The sequence below is a fragment of the Aythya ferina genome, assembly GCF_964211825.1.
Source record: "Aythya ferina genome assembly, chromosome: 4".
NCBI lineage: Eukaryota > Metazoa > Chordata > Aves > Anseriformes > Anatidae > Aythya > Aythya ferina.
In genome coordinates, this window is record NC_140300.1 from 27,946,925 (window position 1) to 27,969,238 (window position 22,314).

General features: G+C 42.4%; 1 protein-coding gene across 1 annotated transcript in view; it reads right to left on the minus strand.

Annotated features, from left to right (window-relative positions):
- The window catches only part of SCFD2 (sec1 family domain containing 2), a 189,555-nt gene that overhangs the window by 84,744 nt on the left and 82,497 nt on the right, over positions 1-22,314 (minus strand). The window contains exon 5 of the mRNA XM_084517660.1: positions 19,848-20,097. Within this exon, the coding sequence (XP_084373786.1) occupies positions 19,848-20,097 (250 nt within the window). The remainder of the gene's footprint in view (positions 1-19,847; positions 20,098-22,314) is intronic.

The window sequence follows — 22,314 nt, forward strand, 5'->3', positions numbered from 1 at the left end:
GGGATTTTGTGCTTATTAAGATTTCAAATGGAGATTATGTTAGTCTTTTTCCAAAGGGTCATGTTTACATAATAACCCACATTACTATGCCTCTGCTGCTGAACTTGTAACAAACATCAAAGCACTGAGCTGGCAGGGATCGCTGGCTAAATCCTAGGAATCCAAGTTTTTTTGAAGCAGTCATCTTTTGGCAGCAGCAGCTTCTTCTGCAGGTGCAGAGGGAACATTTTCTTTAAGTCAGTTTATTCATCCAGCCCATTTCAAAGGCTAGTTCACTCAAAGCTGGGAAAATCTTTGGTTGCTAGATACTGAGAACCAATTTCCAATTTATGGATAAAAAAACAGATAGCAGCGGATGGGGTCTGGTCAAGTGAAGCTTTAAGGACATTATGATCTGCCAGTAATAAAACTGGAAAAATTACCATTTATCAAAATGTCTTTGAATTCAGCTTTTAAACTGTCTTCAGCACTTTTGAGGAAGCTTTGTGTAACTGACTAGAAATGAATTGTTTGCAATTTTTATACTTAATTTCATTCTACTCAGAGTGATGCAATCTGGAGAAAAAAATAATCTATCAAAAAAAGAACAACCAGAGGCTAAGTTTGGTATTTGTAAACATGGCTAGATACTACATAACTTCCTGATTAACCACATCGGTCTAAATATTGTGTACAAGCAGCAGTCCCTTGTGAAGACACGTAACCAACAGATACTAATTAAAAAGAATTAATCATGAAAATAAACAGCAAGGACTTCACCAGCACATCCTCAGTGCCGTGGCATGGCTTTATGGCAACCTGACAGCCTGGGAGCTGTGTTGCTGAGGTGGAAACATAAAACTTCCACAACCACGATGCAGTATAAAGGTGCAGAACACCTGGAATACCTGCCTGGAGGTACCGCTGCCAACTTGTTCTCCTCTTGTTGTATTTATTGGAGGCATCATGTGTTAAAAGTGGGGTGCTGTAGGGTAAATGAAACAATGCAGTTTGCTTCTCAGCAGCGTGTGTCCCACAAACGGTGACACGGGGCCTCCTGCAGTCGAAGATATCCCTCGGAGACAAGCCTCGGGGGAGCAGGGGAGCTCCCCACGCCCGGCTGCCATGCAGGCAAAGAGGGGAATGATGTCAGGGAGGCAGATTAGATTAAAATGAATAAAGGAGAGAGCATGAAGATTGAACCAGTGCCCTTGCAGACAAATGACAGTGAGAGAGGGGAGGGAAGCGGGATTCAGCCTAATGAAACACCAGAGCTGATCCTTCATTAGGCTGTGTTTCTACTATGAGGGAGAGACACAAGTTGCAGCACCACGAAGGCACGAGCTAAGGGTGCTGGAGGAGGGCTGACGAGATTTCTCCTATCTATCTCAAAGAGGGCTGCCAGCTATTTTATTTCACCAACAGTTCGACAGCCAGGGTTAAGACGGAGCAGAAAAGGCAGCAGGATGCCTTGATGAAAGCTAAGGAATCTGTGGATTTGACTGATAACGTGCTAATTGTGTGGCACTAAAGCTCACGAAGCAAATGTTCAGACTACCTGGCTGCCACGAGGACTTCACAAATCCTCTCCCCTCCTTCCATGCCAGCCTCTCTGCTCATCCTTTGGCATTGCAAACTGGCTCCCAGGGGATGCTGATGCAAGCCTTGCACAAGCTGCAAACCAGAGCAGGGAATTAACCCAGGCTAAAACCAACAACCACCTGCCAACAGATTGCTGCTGTAAGCCGCCCCGCGTGGGAACTGGTACAAAAGGACAGTTTTTCATTCCTTGTCCTTAGACCCATGAACAAAAATAACATCTTTTCTGCTGAATTATCCTGCATAAGGATGCACTTTTTTTTTCTTGCAGCTTTTGAAGAAAACTAGGCAAACGTTTGACACAAAGTTATTAATACTTACAGTAATGAATGAATCATTGGTTATTTCATGAATGAATCACTGGTTATTTCATGCTGATTTCATGGTGACTCTTGATAATGGTGTATGCATTTGTCTGGATAAACTGAGCAACTTTATCAGAATAAACCATCATTTGTACTCAGAAATGAGAACATACACTATGAAGCTGCATGAACAATCCTAGCTACTGGTCAAAAAGCCATATAAAAGCTTGTATTCAACACCTTTCTAAAAATAAAATCGTATGTAATTAATGAAGTGTGGAAGATGCTAAAGGCATAAAAGAAAACAAGCTTCTTACTTCTGTTTTCTCTCAGTAGAGAAAAAACAGAAGTGAGTCACTGCTTGTAAAAGAATGCAAATTGATTGTGTGAAAGAAATTATGAAACGAACCACTGGATAAGACAGTGTTTGGAGTACCATTTTCTTCTCTTCCTTCCCTCTATTCCCATGCAAAGCTTCAGATAATGACGACTTCCAGACCAGCAGCACTCCCTTCTCACTTCTGTACGAAGAAATGGGGTGGGGAAACAAAGCCAAGGGCTGCACATCCATCCTCACCTCGGTCACCCTGCAACCCACCCAAGGCAGCTGTGTGGGGGCACGCAGAGCCCACAGCCCAGCTCCTGCTCTCTGCTGAGCCCAAAGCTCAGATCTCCTCGTGCACCCCTTGGGCTCCTGCTGCTTTAGGGTCAGCAGCCAGAAATCCAAGCAGAGATCTGCCTGGGAGCATCTGCAAAATATCCCCGGAGCAATTTCTACCAAACCTGTGACTGCACGGGAGCACTTGGCCACGGTGACTGCCAATTGTACTGAAGGGCCCTCAGTGGCCACCTTTCCAAAATAACTGGTGAATCATGTTCAAAAGCTCTTCAGAGAAACAGCTCGATCATCTGAGCTGTAAAGGCAATTAAAAAATCATGCAGCCACGGAGCGTAAGGGTGCTCCACCTCTAGGCCAGCAACCTACCAGCTCCTGAGATGAATTTCTGATTTCCACCATTAGAAATTCATCTCAGTCTCTCAGCACAACTAACCATTAACATCAAGGCACCTCTGTTTATGAGCTCCATAAAATGCAAGCAGAAGGCTTTGCCTAACAAGTCCTTCAGCAGCAATTTTCCTCATCACAATGAGCATGTCGTACTGCTGTGCCTTCCATACTGCATCACATTTGATGCACGTCGGAAAAAATGTATGTGGAGGTAGGAGTGTTGACCGCAGGCATAAGGCAGCATGATTATTTCGACCCTTCAGCAGTAGCTCTGTTTTTGCTTACACAGATGCAAACACAGGGGCAGATTAATCATAAAATGTCCAAAGCACAAATACTTTTTATCCAGTTCGTCAAGGGAATAATTTAGTATGGAACAGAACTGGAAAGCAGACAATTTAACATAATATCTATTTCTTTCTTTCCATTTCCTTATGATAATTCAAAAACAGTATGTATTTTAAACAGTTAAAAATTAAAAAATAAAATTAATAACAATCACACTTAAGCAGTGCTTGTTTTTTCTTGTTGCACTTTCAGACCTACCAGTGACGATCTTTCCACTTCACTATTTGTATCATCAGACTAAAATTTTCTACGTAACGATGATTTTCACACCTAGGAACACTCCTCTTGTGATGTTCACTAAGAGCCTGAACAAACCCATTGAAAACTACCCTCATTTAATGCAGAAAATTCTACTTTTCTAAGCCTTTCCAGAGGGGAGACTGAAGATACTCATTTAATGCAGAAAATTGTACTTTTCTAAGCCTTTCCAGAGGGGAGACTGAAGATACCTTAAAATCTATCCTCAAAATCATCTTTTTTTTATTATTATTATTATGTTTTGGTATTGTACCTTACTATCTTGAATTTATTGTTTGTCTGGAATATCTTCAGTATTAGGGTACTGCCTTTCTCTACTTATAGAAATATTTTAAAAATTCCCCTGGATTATTGTTATTAATTAATGATGTTAAATGGTTAAATACAACCTTTTTGTTTGTTTTCTCCATCCATTTTTTCTCTAATGGAGCAACGTTGCATAATGTCATATATTTCCTCTTTTCTCTTTATTCTGAAACTTTCATGCAGTACAATATCTGATTTACTAAATTTTAGACTACTTAACTTGCAATTCCAATTCGATTTTCAAGGTTCCTGATGCAGGGCTTCTTAATTGTTACTATCATCTTCACCACCTTCGTATTAGATAACAAACATCTGCAAAAACATCTGCAGTCATTGTTTGATCATGATGATTAAAGACCTTTAAAACAAAGATCAGACCCCTTTTTTACTTCAAGGATGATCCAATACTGCCTAGTGATCAGCACTAACACTCTACAATTTTACGTTTTGTTCCTTAACAGCAACCCCTTGCCCACCCTGATCTCATTACTAACATTAATGTATGGGCAAATTGGTCAATTTTACCATGAGTGGGTTAGCTGAAAGGTTAATGTAGATGATACTTGCTCCTGTGCAGTCAAACTCTTCTCGTGGAGTGTTTTTGCATCTTCCACCGGCTTGACTGGAAACAGGATTTTCACTTTAGGCTATTGCTGAACCCAGTTTGGTTTGCCCGGCACCAGTTTTTATTCTGTAGCCTCTTCTAGTTTGGATAGCAAACACAACAGTTTATTAAGGGCATGACCCAAAGCATGCTGATGTAAGTGGAAGAATTCATATTGACTTCAATGAACTTTGGTCTGCTGCCTAAGTAAACTGAAAGACATAACCACTACTTAGTCAAAAATAGCAATGCTCTTGAGACCTCATAATGTTTTTAGGGGTGAGAAGCATTCAAATCAGAAGATAAATTTTCAACTCATTGTTAAGGATCCTATGAACAGCTGCCATTGATAACTACACTGACCCTTCAATAAACTTGTAATTTGCATGACCTGCGTACTTAGATATCTGCCTGCATGACTTGCATGCAAACCAAGGAGAAATCAGATTTGCCATAGTACTTAAACAACAGCAGTAAGAGCTTGCACAATTCCGCTTAGCTGTTTAGAAAGAGCTCTTCTGGCAGTAGTGTCCCTTGGACAGTATGAATTAAGGCCATCTCATCTCTTCATGTTTGAAAATTCTTGCATACAAGATAAAAAATGTAATTCATTAAGAGGAACAATGGTTTCTTTAATCTGTGATAAATTAAAAGGTGATAGAAAATCTTTTTAAGGAATGGCATCGGAAAGCTCCAGGCTTAAAAAAAATCCCAGAACATTTTCATATTCCCTTTCCACTTATTTAAATGCTTTCCTACATACAGAAAAAATCCATCTGTTATGCTCATGATGTCTACATATTCTGTAAAATAGAAGCAAAAATTCCCTGCTCCCCCCCCCTTTATTTTTTCATTCTTTTTACATTCTTTTTCTGCATATTAAAGGAAGATCTTTAAAAAAATCATGAGGAAACCTCCTGCAAGCTATCAAGTTAACACCCACGTTTTCTAGTGAATCAAATAGAGGAATAGATCCACACCTACACCCTCAACGAGAGTAATATATTTATTGGTGTTTTTCCACTACGTGCCCAACTCAAATAAACTAGCATTATTTATTCAGTTACATTTTACTTCAGTTGTTATTAGTTCACATTAATAACTCAAACTCTATGCCTCGCTCCTCTTTCAAATGGAAAGACAAACTTTTGATGTTAGGGAGATATGATAGAAAACATTCAATGAGATAACATTTTAGGAAAATGAGACACTTTGGTGATGCTGAGGATATTCAGCAGGTGTTTTCACTTCGGCTCCATCCTTCCCTAGTGGGTCTGTGAGAGGGATGCAGGCAGCACATTCGGCTGCAGCCATGCCCAGCGCAGGTTTGGACCCTCTGTGGGTGCAGAAGCTGGCACCTGACCGCTAGCCAAGAGCCCCAAATGGGTGCCCAGGTGGCCAGCTGGCAGGCAGGTTTTCCTCAGTGCAAGTTAAATACAGCACATGTGCTTTCAAGCTAACAAAATATTAGGAATAACATCAAAGTCTAGATGAAGTCTGCGCACAGCAAATTCTCGATCCAATTTGCATTGCTGGTTTTCCTAGCATTCTTCCTGTACCAGCTTTGAAGCTGTTTTTATTCTTATACATTGTGTATTATATCGTATTGTGTATGATATTACACTCCTTTGTATTAGGATGAAATTCACCCCGGTGCAGCAAGTTGTGTTTCAATTAAACCCTTACGAAACCTTCACAACACAGCTAGTGCTTAAGTGACAGGTGATACAATTTGTGATAGCGATTTGCTGTTCTAATTTGATACGGGATGAGGTAGCTGGGCAGGTGCAGGTAACTTTCTCCCCAGAGGTCTGCCCCAGAAAGAGAGGCGAGCTAATGATGCAGAAATTGGCACATTTCAAACAAGATCAGGCTCACCGCTACAGAAACAATTATTAATTTAAATTCAGCATTGCCAAAATTTTCAAAGGCTAAGCAGAGACCAAAATCACCACCTCAGAATAAATCCTGCAGTGGCAGGGAATAAAAAGGGAAATGTATTTTATGTAATTACCAGCTGTAAAGAAAACCCTTCATTAAGAAGAAAAAAAAAAAAAAAAAGCGCATGGAAATAATTGTTTAGTTACTATGAATAGCAGAAAATACATTTCTCTGAGATTAACTCCGTGTCAAGTTTGGAGACTTGAAAGACTGCCAAGTGTCCGGGCATACATATCTTACCACTGAAGTATGCTTTTGTTTCTGAACGCCTGAGACCCCCAAATGATGTAATCCCCAGCGGAAGACTGACAGGCCTTGAGATATTCCAACAACACAGATGACACACGAAGCAGCAAGCCATCAGGGTAACTATCTCGTGTCTTATCCTGCGAGAATCCAGCGACATAAAACTAATGTGCAGATAACAGCATCGCTCTGAGCAAAGCGGGAGTGGGACGTCACAAAGATTTTCCCAAAGAAGAAATCATTCTAGAAGGACGATTATCTACATGGGTGGAGGGAAGAAAGATGGAGGGGAACATATGCCTTTCATAATTAGGGGCCCCGACTGCACTGTAGCCGAGAGGGATTTTTTACATTTTAAATTTGATTACATTTCAGAATGAAGCACACTAATTGGTATTTCTGCAGCCTGTTTGGAGAGAACTTCATCTACTTAGGGAGGGGGGGAAACAACAAAAACCAGTGACCTTCATACCGTTTATGCCTAATATCAAGTACTTTTGCCTGCAGTATTCACGGTCCCTCTTCTATTGCTGAAGCTATCTCTGGGAATAAGTGCTCCATGACTCATCCCGGTTTATCTCCTCAAAACCAGGAAAGAGATGCTAGTGAATAATCCAGAGTCAAACAGATATTAAACCCAGCAAAACAAACAGCTGCTACAAAGGAAAACAAACCACATGGTTCCTTCTATTGTTACAAGTAAGAAACTGGAAGTTATCTGTACAGGCAACACGCAAGGTGGGCACCTCAGACTCAGGTCGTCGAGGCAGCAGGTTACGGAAGGGATGTGTGCATCAAAATGGGCAGAAATCCCCAATTGCTGCAAAAGAAACAGCATGAGGCATTCCCAGTTCCTATCTCTCTGCCAGGAATGCAGCCCTGCTGGAGAAGCAGATGGAAAATGGAAGAAAAAATAACAAAGATTGTCACTTCTCGCCTCATAAAATCAGCTGTAAACGAGTATAGATTATCTCTTTTACATATTCTTGCTTCTTGAACTATATGCCATGTAAATGTGTATTTTCTGCACAGAAAAAATGCTTCAGAAGACAGAAAAAATGAGAAGGAACCAGGTGCTATTAATGAGAAGTAAAATATCCTTTAGACAAGCGAAGTGCCAAAGGAAGGAGATGGACTTAATATAAGATCATTTCTGAAGAAAGGAGAATTCACAGACTGTGAAGCTAAGAGAAAGGCACAAATAAATAATCATGAACAGAAATAAAGCAGCATCTAGCCTCTGTGACCTGACCTTTACTACATGTGGGAGCCTGGGGAGAGCAAAGAGTTTAGGAGGAGGTGGACAAAAACCATAAATGAAGTGAGAAGCTGAGAGAGGACTGGATCCATGTGGGAGATGGAGAGGATGACAGAAGAACTGGGGCAGCGGAAAGGAAACAGGGGTAGAAGTAAAAAGATGGCCAGGGAGGAATGTGAGATGGATGGTGGGGAGAAAAGGGCTGTGAGCATGAAGGGACAAAAGAAGCTAAAGGAATACGGGCAGAAAATCTCAATCAATCGATTATTCATAGACCTCAGTACTCTCTTGTTGTCAAAGCCACCCGGCATGTTTACCTGCTGAAGAGGCAGGGCCACTTGGAAGCCAACCTGCCATTGCCCTGAGCACTTCACTTGGGCAGGCAGCAGAAGCTATGCCGTGCAGCCGAGTTATTGCAACTTGCCAGTAAAATATTATCATTCTCTACAGTCAAAATGTTGTTTCAGCTTGTACGTGTTTTGTTTGCTTATTCGGGATATTAGCTTGAAAGCATCAAAGGAACAAGAGTGAGTTTGTGAAATTAAGCACTCAGCAGTTAACGCATGCCAGAACTCTGGTTCCCCAATGCGGACAACATTAAGATATGGATGCAATTGATTAGCCCACGTCATTTCTTCTGCCAGAGGCTTTTTGCCTCGCTTAGCATACAGGACTTGCAGGGAATATGGAGGAGAGTGTGGAGATCATGGCAGAAAGGGGCAGAAGAAGAAAAGATGATGAAGGACCTGAAGAGTCAGATCCTTCCTGTGCCACCTTGTTTGTACCTATTAGGCATGGCTACTAGAAGCAAGGCTCTTTCCAAGTGTTTATTATATTAGGTTTTTCTCATTTGTAACCTCCTCCATTCTAAGAAACCCCCTCCATGCTAACATGGGAGTGCCTCTGCCATATCTGTATATTCTCTAATTGCTCCCTCTGCCTTTTATTTATTTATTTTTTAAAGTCTTTGGGCTGCATGAGTACACATAGTGTACACGGGTCTGTACAACAAACACGCAAACACAGCAGCAGAAACCTAAGCCTGAAGAAGTACATGTGAATAAAGCAGCAGGTCCAAGGGCTATATCCATGCATTCCTCACTTTAGCACAATTCCACACAAGTCATACACATATTTGTATTGCTTTTCATTAAATAAATGTGTCTAATTGGCTATGACTGGCTGTTGCCACCTCTCATCAGGCAAGTATTTCTACAATAATGTTTATTTTAATGAATAAAGTGGGAAATTAAAACAGAATTAGACATCTGGTTCTAAACTAGCCTAAGTGATGTATAATGCTTTCTAAAATCATGTAGGACACAAACATTCCTTTGTTATTTACACAAAACTCTTAATTGACAGAAATCCCTCAATCCAATCTTACAAAGATTACTTTCCTTGCCTGACAAAAGGATACCCAAGAAAGAAAGGAAAAAAAAAATCCTTAGGCTATGTTCTGCGAACTTTCCTCCCTTGCCAGACCACAGTCCCAGCATCTGCAAAACAGAGCAGAAGGGTCACAGCAAAATGTAACTCGACCCGAACTTTAACCAGCAGAGGTGACATTTATTCTACTATAAAATTTAAAACTAAACAAGAACAAATAAGGAGAAAGGAAATATGAGAGCACATTCTCCATGTTGATTTGAAATACAATACCACGACAGATCTACCTCTTAGCTTTATGGCAAGGGCTTGGCTACATAAGAAGAGTTTTGTGAGAAAGCATTCACTTAAACAAGGCTGTGCCTTCGAACTTCTGTATTGTGTGACTACATTTAGATGTTAGTGAAAACAAAACAGTCATAGCACTAACAACATCTCTAAGGGAGATTTTGAAATGGGAAAATCATATTAGCAAGGTTAAGAGACCAATGAAAGTATTTGGTCCTGCCTGTCCCCTTAAATCTGCATAGCCCACAATATCTGTTGAGATCTGTTCCTTAAGCTTGATCTCAGGACTGTTGTAAGCAGGAGGAGCACTGTATGCTTTCACACTAATTTATAAAGAGGCGGTACGTCACCCTTAATTACAGTACATGTGAAAGCAACTTATCCTGACTATACTGATCAAATGAAGAAAAAACCTCCAGAGAGAAAAGCTTGAGATGAGGAGGGAAAAATAGGGTATGTTGACTAGTGAGCTGCATGGGCAAATGTTTAAATTCATGAATTGCTGAACTATTTGCTCCGTTCTAGAATATTTATATTCCTGGGTCTGCTGCTCGGATATTAAGAAAACCAACACAGCAACGGTTTTGCAAAATAAAGGATGGGTTGTATCAAGTATTCAAGAGATTTCTTTGGCTTCACACTGTGATAACACACAGCCTTATGACTCCATTTTACATGCGGGCTCGACTGCTTCTTGAAATGCCATGTTTCAACGTACTGCATTATCATTAAAATACATGTAGGCTGCTCGCCTGGAGGTTGATTGCTCAAAATTCAAAGGACAGAATTCACCTTGATAAAATATCATGGAAAGCATGAGAGAGTTATCACCACGAGCGAGCTGGCAAAAACAACTGCAAATATCTAAAGCTGAAAGTTATTGCTCCTTGTCCCAGCTGAGGCAATGCTGTCCGTCCTCGTGCTCTGCCAGAGGATGCAGATTCAAGGAATGAAGAGAACAGGGTGGAATTGTTCGGAACGGACGAGTCTGTCCTTCTTTCTTTCTTCCTCTCTCTCTCTCTTTCTTTCCTCCCTTCCTTCTTTCTTTCTTTCTGTCTTTCCATTTTTCATTTAATTTGACAGCTATTTAATACTTCACCATGTCTGGTTTGCCAGGCTGGGTGTGCTCTGCAAAACAGCATGACTTTACTCATAATTTTACAATATGCCAAAACATTTTTTTTTTCAAGGAGGTGTCTTGCAAGGAAAGAAGGAAAAAAAAGAGGAATTTCGCTTTGCCACATACACAGACAAGCACCTTTTGAAAAGTTCCCTAATTCTAAAGCAGCTTCTGTTTTCACTTTAAGCTTAAAGTGAAGAGATATTCAATGTTAGGAGCATCTTTTAAATGCTATTGGATTTGCATGCTGAAAAATATTATAAATCATTAATGAAAATTGCACCATATCAGTTTCCTGTTTCAGTTGGCTGTCTTGCTAAGTTGGCAACAAGTCAGGGGCCTGCAGAGCTGCAGGCATATGTCTCATGTTAAAAAAGAAAAAAAAGACTTCATGTTATAAACACTTCCATGAAAATTACTATCCTGTTTGGAGCCAACTGAGACCAGGTGCTGAAGACAAAATAAATAGGCAACATATGAAAGCTTTAAAAAAAAAAAAAAAGGAAAAAAGCTAGGCCACTGAGCTTCCATCGGGATTGTCTTCTAGCCTGCATTTTAACGTGCGCTGTGAAATCCAAACAAAATATCCCAGCAGCCTGATTCTCTCACCTTTAGTACTACGGCTTTTTAACACACGCCTGATTCTGTTTTTTTTAAAGCCACGCAAAATATACACATATGTAAGTTTAGATATAAATTAGTCTGGAATGCTAACGCAAGCAATTTGTCTCCTGAACAGTTCATTGGGAACCTCTTGTGCAGCGGGGAGCGCTCCAGCACTGGAGGGAGCTGTGGGATCTGCTCCCTGTCTCCTGGGGCAGGGAGGGCTCCTGAGCATCAATGCACACGGGATTCAGGGAACTGCCAGCCCTCTGCCGGGAAATTGGGCTCTGTCATCTTGGAGGTCTCTTCCAGCCTAGATGATTCTGCGGGTGTGAAATAACCCAGGAATCCAGCCGGGCAGCACTGCAAAGCCTGAAGTCTGCAACAGCTGATACGGCTTGCTTGTCTCCCATGTGATGTCTGTGGGTTTTGAACACAAATGGGGAGAAGCCCTGAAAAAGCTCACAGCAGAAAGTCACAGAGGTCTTAGAGAGCTCAAGGGTCCTTGGCAGAGAATCCCTTTGACTGTTGAGTGAATCAGATATCCCTCTGTGTATCCCGAGATACTCATTTTTTCCACAATTGCTCTGTTATCACGAAGCAAAGGACTGAAACGTTCAAGCAGTGGAAACATCTCAGGGTTAAACTGTAGGAGCTCTCTCACGCAGCCTCTCCACACAGCTTTTCTCCTGTTTTTCTGGTGCTCCTGGCAGGATAAATGTTAGTCAGCCTGCCACAAAGTCCAATTCACTATCCTCTGGGACTTGAGCATCACAAATACTTTCCACTGGATGATGGCGAAAAGGCATCAAGAAAATAACAGAGATACCAGGAGGTCATCCTCATGCTTAGCTTTACACAGACACACTGCCAGCCAGAGGGAGGGGTGTTTTAGGTGTCTATAAAAGCAGCTGGGGCAGCAGGAAAAAAGGTATCCTGAGCAACAAACTCACATTTTGGAACTGGCCGCATCTCCACGCTAGCCTGGGAGGGCTGCACGGGGCAAAGCCATCTCTTCCCACTGCCGGGGTCAGGCGGCATGGCAGAAAGAAAGAACCTGAACCACACAGCCATGGCCAGACCTGCTGGGAAGAGTCTTCTTCACGACCCTTTTGCATCAGTGACATGCAGGAGCTAATGGGTATTTCAGAGAGCAGCTTGTCTGGACATTCAAAATGTTTAGCTATTCGACGTGTCGAGGTATTCCCCCACCCTCTGTAACCCACTCTATGAACTTTTAACATAAACAGTTTAGTTTATAACGTTAGCTCTGGTGGAGAACTGATCCCTATCTGCTAACCCTATTTGCAGCCAGACTCCCCCACATGCCTGGAAGCAAGGAGCACTCCCCTTACACCAGCCCCGTGCCCTGGTCTGGCAGGACTGCCCTGGTAGGAGCCAACACCGCGAGCACACTGTTCCTATTTTCTATGCAGATGATGCAAACGTGGAGCTCTTGGAGCGTGAATAGGCAAAATGGGAGCTCGAGAAGGCCTGGAAGACAGCACAGCGTAAGACTTTCCTAAAATTTCAAAATAAAGAACAGAAGAACTTTGACTTTCTTGCATTCCATTTCTCTGAAAACTCAGAAGGGACGGTTTTTAATTTAGACGTTTCTATTTTTTCCCCAAATCATAACAAGAAACAATTTGGTTGCAGCTTTGTTTTAGATAAATACATCCAGTTATATTTCTTAGTATCAATAGCTATCCTACACTGAAATACTGGAATAATTCTCCTCTGGTTTGTCTACAGGTTGCCATTCAAGTCATTACTTTTTTTTTGTTTTTTTTAAATTAATTCTGTTGCTAAACTCATGGATTCCGTGGAAATAAACTACAGTGCAAGGCAGTGATAGGGCCAGCTTTTCTCTGAACTTGTGGCAACTTTATTCATGGTACAGAAATACTCCTGATAAAAGCAGCTATTCTGAAATCATGCAGAATTTGAAATCTTGCAGATGTCACCCTTGGATTTGATGGTTTCAGACAATGGTAGTTTCATATTTCCCCAAACTGCATGAAATAGGTCCAGAGCTACCTACCCATTAGAGAACTGGGTTTGGGAAGCTGCTGCTTCAAAACAGCGGTGAAGCCAAGAACACAGCCAAACAGCAGTGAGGGTTTCTGTTCTCTCAGGGAACTGCTTGTTCCTGTCGAGAAAAATACTCCTGACCTAGGAGTAAGGTAAGGATGCCACCAGGTAGCCTGTGAATGGAAGCAGCATACTCCAGCCGAGATACCATGCATCTAATGCAATAAGGCAACATCCACATTTTAGCACGCGGAATTTAGAAAAGACATGGAAAAAAGTCCAGAAGTCTATTTTGGGGCTAAATATAACATAAATAATAAGTTCTTACAGGCTGCTACCTGGTACTTCCCGGCACGGAGCCACAGCTCAGCTTGAGGGTGCTCTGCCCGCCGCCCCGCAGAGCTCTCCACAGCTGCTCCGCAGGGCTCCCGCAGAGGCGTGCAGATGGAGGAGATGGAGCAGAGCTGCTGCAAACATACCGTTTCAGTCTATTAGCATTGCTTTTGGACGGGTTGTGAGCGGCACACGGCTCTACGTGGATATTTGCAAAGCTACACGAGCAGATCAGATGAAAAAATAAAGGGGATATTTTACTTTTTTTTTTTTTAACAACTGCCAGAAAGACCCCCCCAAAATGCCCCCGAATCCAGCATTCTGTTGAAAAGCATCATTATCCATTCTGTTTTGGTCTATTCTGTTTCCCCTCCAATTTGTAACATTCTGCTGGAAACTGTGATGAAGAACATATGTCTGTGGTAAATTACACCCATGAGAAATCTTGGAACTGTTACATTCAGTTTTATTACCCAAGGCATTAAGATAGTCTACCACAACACGTATTATTTAACAGTTCCATCAAACACAACACCACCAATAGATTTTTATATTATTAAGCACACAAAAATACTGTCATATTCCTAAATCTCGCTGGGTGACTCACACGTTGCATTTTCATGCTAATTAACAGTTAGGAGATTTTTTTTTAGTGCTTCAATGAACTAAGGTGTAAATGCAAATGTTGATGTACTATATATATTTTGGAAAACATATGTTCAGGCAACGACAAGGTTGAAAAGCCTAACACTCAAAAGCCAGGAAATTGCAAGTGCTTATGCATCTTTCACAATATAAACTTACGCAAGTGCTGCATCGTGGTGTATTCTCCAGAGTGCTGTAATAGCCTTGGCTACCTCGGGGAAATCTAGTGTGTCCAGCCACATGGACAGGCTAACAGCTCTGAGAATCCCTTCCTTTTCCACTGTTGCAAATACTAATCCAGTTACAGTAACACTGAAAAACAGACACAGTACAAACGACCCTATATGCACTGATGAGACACATTTGGGGGAGTTTGCACCAGTTCTGTGAGGCAGGCACATCACTGGAAATTTCCTACAGGCACAGGCGCAGGCAAGATAGATAAGTTTATACTTAACAAGTATAACATGAATAAAAGACATCTCAAATAAACCCAACTATTATTTTGACTGATGACCTCAAAACCTTAATAATGGACAGAAGTGGCTTTATAGGGGTTTTGTGTTTTATTTTTAAGTGGCTCTGTGTGAGCAACAAAAGAAACTATAAATGTGTATGTGTTGAAATTGCACACCTGATGTGCTTTGCAGAGAAAAGGAAAGCCAAGGGCTAACGCAGAAGTGAGGAGCCACAGCTGTGATATGGTTTTTAATCTCAGCTTAAATTGACCAAGGATCCAAAAGCAGTCTTAGTGCAGCGTTGGGTCCAAACTAAAGCCAAGACATCAGGCACAAGGTGTATAAGGAAGCAGCGCACAAAGTCCTCTGTGTTCAAAGAAATGTGATCACTAGTATCAGAAAACATATACAATGCTTTTCTTCTTTGTGCTCCAAAATGAGTCACAAAAAGCTGAGAGTGCCCGTCCACTGCACAGACTGCAAGCTGAGACCCAGTGAAAGGTACTTGCTGAATATCACACGGAGAGGCATGGAGAGCACTTGCACAGTCCTTATTCATCATGTGTAAGAATAACTGAAGCTATATTTTTTTTCTGGTTCTCCGTGGTGTTCAGTCTATACTGTGAAAGCAGCAATTGCTCATAGAAAATACACTATGCAATCATGAAATTGAAGACTGCACTACAGTGCACACAGGAGTCAAATAATGGTTGTATGGGAAACAGAGTTACTGGCATTTCTCAACTCTGAAGTGCTTGGCTTTGCAGCCTAAATAGTATTACTTTTGAATGTCTTTTTAAAGGCAAAAATGAATTTTGCTATCTGTCACCACAACAAAAACTGTCCAATCATACATCATTAGCAGTGCTTGAAACTTTAACCTGCAGCTCCGCTTTCCTTTGAGCCACTCGGTACGAGCAGATGTACTGCAGAACGGAGAGCGAGTGCTCAGGAACTGCAGGCCTACTTGGGAACACGAAGGTGACGAGTGAGCCAAGGCACATATCTTGCAGCTACCCAGTATACTGGCTTAGCTTTCTGTCCTGACACATCCAATTGAACATTAATCCTCTCATTTATCTTGATGGAACTCTCACAATAGAGACCGTGAACATTTTGCTCTGTTCTTATCATGAATGAGAGATTCCAAGAATTACTGAAATAGATTTTGGCCCAATTCACTTCTGTGGCCATTTACGAGCAACAAAGCTTTGCTCTTGTGTCCAACTAAGTAAAATAACGAGAGAACACTGTATGTCCTGCACAAGACCAATGCAGATCCGTGCCTGCTGCTGCCTTGCAGAGCGGGGCTGACTTCAGGATAGTAGGCCAGCTTCTAGCTGCTAACAGAACAGTTCACAGCAGGTTCTGCTGGAAGCAGATGATGTCTTGGCATTATATCCACTGAGCTACTGTACCAAAAGGGGAGACTGGTTCTGTCATCTATTCCCCATCTTTCAGCCCTGCTACAGATTAAGGACTCCTGTTATGCTGTGAAAGAAAGCTTGCAGGTGCTCGGTACACAGACCCAGTTTGGATTTCATAGAATCCCAGAATCCCAGGATGGTTTGGGTTGGAAGGGGCCTTAAAGCCCACTCAGTTCCAGCCCCCTGCCATGGGCAGGGACACCTCCCACCAGCCCAGGCTGCCCTAAGCCCCATCCAGCCTGGCCTTGAGCACTGCCAGGGATGGGGCATCCACAGCTTCTCTGGGCAGCCTGTGCCAGGGACTCACCACCCTCATAATGAAGTATTTCCTCCTTAGAGCTCATCTATATCTACCCTCTTTCAGTTTTAAGCTCTTACCTCTTGTCCTATCACTACATTCCTGACAAAGAGCCCCTCACCAGCTTTCCTGCAGGCTCCCTTTAGGCTCTGGAAGGCCGCTGTAATGTCTCCCTGAAGCTTTCTCTTCTCCAGGCTGAACAACCCCAGCTCTCTCAGCCTCTCTTCATAGAAGAGGTGCTCCAGCCATTTGGTCATCTTTGTGGCCCTCCTCTGGACTCATTTTTAATATGCCTATGCCCTTCTTATATTGGTCTCACAGGTGCAGAGCAGAAGGGGAGAATCCCCTCCCTTGGCCTGCTGGCCATGCTTCTTTTGATGCAGCCCAGGATATGGTTGGGCTTTCTGGGCTGCAAGCACACACTGCTGGCTCATGCCAAGCTTCTCATCAACCAGCACCCCCAGGTCCTTCTCCTCAGAGCTGCTCCCAACCCAGTTTGCTTTACCTCTGCAGCAGCAAGCAAGGTGCCTAGGATTCAGAGGGGAGCAGGATGGGGAACAAAGGCCTGGCAACACACAGGTTAAGTGAAAGAAGGTCTAAGGCTGCTCGTGTTTTCTCGGTCATTCTTCTCAATTCATCTGTTCAGCAAACATAGCAATTTACAAATTCAGCAAATTCCACTCCTACTGAGAAAACAAGCTGTTGGATGAATAAAAGCTTGGAAACTACCAAAGGGGTATTCCTAGAAATTCCATTTTGTAACTCCCTTGCCTGTGACAATCCTTATTTTTGGTCATGACAACAAGTTTTAATATGCTTTTTTGCTCTTTTATGTATATGTCAGAAGAACTGTCATTCTAAATCAGATGTAAAAACAAAGAATGCTGATAAATGGCAGAGGCATGACAGCAAGGAGCAATACTGTCATCTACATGTGCAAAAAGCACAGATGTGGTTTTGCTAAACACAGATACAGAAATTGAAGGTTGCAAGGATCCTGGCTCTGTGTTATGCAGTTAACCTTGTGTAACAATGACGTGCTTGGCTTTAACCATCCATTAAGATTTTAAAGTGGCTCTGGCTGGGATGGAGTTAAATGCCTTCACAGCAGCAGTGAAGACACGGTACCATGTTTTGTATTTGTGGTTAAAACAGTATTGATAACACATGAATGTTTTGGCTATTGTCATAACATGCTTGCATAGTGTCAAGGCTTTCTCTCTTTTCCCCAGTCTGCCTCCTCAACAGTAGGCCAGGGCGGGCAAAAAGTTGGATTGCACACAGCTGCCACAAACCTGAGCTGGCCAATGATATACTCTATGCCATATAATGTCATGATCAGCAATGAAAATTGGGGTAGAAGAAGACAACAACAGGGTTTTAGCTCCTGAAGTGGCCACAGGTTGGAAACTGGCTGGGCATCAGTCTGTTTGTGGGAGGTGGTGAGTGACTGCCTTTATTTCACTTGTTCTTTTTCCTTTCTTTTCCTTCACCTATTGAACTGTCTTTATCTTGACCTGCAAGTTTTTTATTGCGGCAAGTTCCTGCTGTCTTCTCATGTCATCCTGCTTGGGGGTAAGGGGAGGAAGAGTGAGCAGCTGGGTGGGTGCTTGGCTGCCGACTGAAGTCAACTCACCATAAATACTTCAAAACAATGAAATAACCCTTCTGTTCTCCAACATTGAAACTTTCCAAAGCAGCTCATGCAAATCACAAGTTTGATAAACTTGAAGGTTCAAAATCCCATATCCCACATTGCAGAAAAAATACTTATAAGAAGGTGAATATTGTACTTCAGTCCTCATGCTTCTAACAGTCCATCAACTGAGTAAAAACAGAAGATTAATTTTATTTCATAAACTAAAGAAACTTTGCACTGAAACATTCATTCACCTGTTCATCTACACAGATGGTGAGTAAGAAAACCCAGATAATCATTTTTCTACTCAGGAAACATGCATATTGCAAATCAAACACAAAAGCATGTTCATCAAATTATGGAATTATTGACAGGTTATGTAAGATAACACAAGCACAGTGTGTATTTTGATGTCCGTCTGTGTTTGCAAATACATAAACTGAGACCACCACAGAGAACAAGAGAAGCCTCTATGTACATAGAAATGTGGCTTCTCTTTGGTATTGGACAGAAGTTTTAGAGATTTCAGATCTTCCCCCACTTAGGCGCAACAAACAGAAAAAAAATGTGATTCAAAACACTGAGGATCACAGGAAAAAAAGGCATAATATGAACATGGAGATTTAGAAATGAGGGGCTGGACTGCACCTTATCCTGTAGAAGACACCACTGAAGTTGCAATTGAAACACCAAGTTGGGCAGTACATATTGAAAATGAGGAGAGTAAAAGTAAAAAAAAAAAAAAAATGAAAAACTGCCAGGCACAAATAGCTACAGACTGCACGCACCATGGCAAGATGATTAAAATAACAGCACAATGAAAATATGGCTGAAATGCCCATTCTGTGGTAGGAACCTTCTAACAAAATATTTTACACTCAAAGCAACAGCAGACCAGTCAGAGAACACCTGTACTGTGAAGCAGAAGCATCCACAGAGAATAATACCAGAATAACCAACAGCACTTTTATCCTCCTGCCCTTGAGATTCTCCACTTAGGAAAATTCTTGGCAAAGGCTTTCAATGCTAAGCTCCTTACAACATTTTGATTTATATTTGTCTGCTCCATATCTCAAAGGTGACCTGGTCAATGACCTGTTCACTGTTAGTAAACATTAAGAAAACCCACAGCAGGAAGAGAGATCTCTTCCGCCATTCAGATACGCCACCCTCAAGCCATAGCTCATTCATTTTAAGGAACGTTTTTAACAATATTTTTTTCTCACATGTAACATTGGTAGCAAGAGGTCAAGGCTTTCCTACTCTCTGAGTGCTCACCTAAAAAAAGGCTTAGTGTGCTATTTTTAAAGGCCAACATTCATGTCGTTTCAGCAAAAAGCTCAATGTTGGTTTTAGACACATTTCTTCTTTTATGCCAGACAGGCCAGACCCTAGTATTCACAAAACAACTGTGGTTCACTGAACACATTTCCAGAATTAATTTTGACTTTCCAAGGTCAACTTTACACTGATCAATGAAAGAAACCGTGGAAAAGATTACCTTAAGAAAACACACCAACTTAGCCAATCTCTAACAAAAAGGACAAACTGTAGAGCTTTCATCGGACTCAGCACTATTCAAGTACAGTCTGTCAGCATTTGGCATATGTGAACATGGGAGATGGAACAAATCTACAGGAAATCCTCATGCTTACTCACATACCCTCTGCACCACAGGCGAGTCAAGTTGCTTTTATACGCTCCTCCTAGTTCCCATGTTCATCGCCATCCAAGCTCTCACCACACAAGCAGAATCCTACCTGTTATTTTCTGCAGCAAAGGAGATGGCTCTGCTTCATCACAAATAGCCTTGGCTAGAGCCTTCTTCACTTCTTCTTCGGCTTTGTCCAGCTCTTTTCCACCTTTGATTTCTCCAACGACAGAATACATGTATACCAGCAAGACAAGGAAGTCCTCACAGGTATAGTCATCTGGCATCCTCTCATTGTAAGGCTTGATCATCGTCAGTAACTGGTTCAGCACGTTGGGCATTTCTGACTCTCCGATACTCTGCAAAAGAGAAGGTGTAGGGCTCATCAGTTAGCACCTATTGCTCACCACATGCTGCAGTACAAAACTTGACATAGGATGTTCTGGAGACCAAACCAACAGGTTCAAAAAGGGACAGAAATTCTCAGATGACAGGTCTGTAACTGGACATTGGAAGGATTGGTGAGGGATGCATCCTGCAACATTCCTCGTGTAAGAGGCTTAGATGCTGGGAAGGTGCAAGGGGAATGGACAGCAAAAAAAGTCCAGATTTGTGTGTATACTCCCTAAATAGCATCAGCTATCACCACTGTCAAGAGTATATGGCCTAGAAGGACCAGTAGCACCCAGAGGAAGAGACACAGAAGCACCCAACGTGAGGCATCCAGACCACGCTTGATCCTGCTGCTAAAGGCAGGGGATGACAGAAGTGGGCCTTAGTGCTTGGTCTGCAGCATAGACTCAAACTACCCCGTATTCCAAGGATTGCAAGGATTGTACACACAAAAAATGTTATTTAAACCACAAGAGGGAATGTTGCTTAGATATAGAGCCAACATCAACAGCTAGCCAGGATTAGGCCCACCTGTGCAGTAGTAATCTGTGTCCTTACATGTACTTTTGGAAAGTCTCTAGCCACACATTCCCAAATTTTTCCCCTGCTGAACTCCTGCCCCATGCAGCATACAGAGTAGGCAGTGCTCATTTAATGAAACACTGATCAATATTTGCATTCTCATTTGTCTTGGGCTTATTTGCTGCTCAGATGAACAAATTCCTTAGTTTCTTGCAAGTTTTTTCCTAGGCACTCCCAATATCAGCATATTAGCACTTAAAAAGCTGTTAATTATTAGATCTTCTCCATGTACCAGCAGGATGAGAGAACTGGAGCATCACTCTTTTTTTCTTTTTAGTATGGATAAAAATGGCAAAGCCCAAGGTCAAACATGTCTTCTACATTTTGGGCCTCTTCCTTGGCCTTTGTACTTGAGCAGAGAGTTCAAAGCCCAGCTCCCACGGACTTCAGTTGCTAGTGGGAGCTCTCGGCACATCTGTAAACCTGACCCTGTGCTTTCAGGTCAGAGACCCAGAAAATTAGAAACAGAGGGAACCACCCGTGAAGTGCATGGTTTAAGTGACTGGCATGGCTTCTTAGAGGATCTCTACAACAGGAGCAAGGACAGGCTGTCTTTCTCCAGGGCAGCGATCACCTGCCTTGCATGTGCTCTTCACCCTCTGCCCCCTTTGCAGCACATTTGCCAGCTTCTGCTGCTGTTGCAGGGGTCCCTCCCACCGAAAAAGCCTCTGTTGTAGGTAGGTCAGATTCATTCCCACAGCACATCCAGGCTGTCAGGTGAAAAAGGCAAAGGTTATGTGGAAGTGGGGAGCAGGAGGCTAAAAGATCATCGTAATGTGCTTGTGAGATGAAGGCTGGCAGAGAAAAGGAGGGGAAATCTGCGAGTATGCTGACATTTCCTAGGCCCTCAGGGGGCAGCGGTGACCTGACAGACCCCAGAGGTCTCCTGCAACGCCACCCTCTGCACCCTGCCCCTCACCCTGCGATCAGCAAGCAGCTCCCTATGAAAACGTGGGGATTGATTGAAGCGTGAAGGGAAATATCAAATGTCCTATTAGCCAAAGGGTCTAGATAGCAAGCAGCTATTCCTGGTTGCTACTGCGCTGACTTCAAACAGCCCAGTCACGGTAAACAGGCACCACAGCCAATACCATGTACTTTAAATAGATTCACTGAAAGCAAGAAAACCCACACAAACAAACCACCAAACGAAACCAAACAGAGAGAAATACAGGTTCATACAACAACAAAATCATGCAATTGCCTTTAACTGCATACATAACTTCAGCTCTAAGCTGGTCAGGGACTTCAGAACCTAACCCTGCGTGCACAAAGGGGAAGTTTTGTCCCCTGCCATATTCCATGCAATTTTTCAGGGGCTCCTGGCCTCGCCTCTATTTTGTTTTCTCTGTTCTTTGACAAACCCAGAACACTAAAAGGCATCTGATAAACTCATTTTTTTTACTTACATTGGTTCTTTACAGATTTCAGTCATAGAGAAAGCAGGAATTAGGCTCTCAAAACCCCTTTTTCGTGCTGCTGGTGCTATAGGAAACAGTTCTGCTAGCTTTGGGACCCACCCTGTTCCTGTCACGGATACACGTTTTGCCATGGACCAACCTTTCTAGGGACTTTAATGTGGTCAGGTGTCACGATGCCAT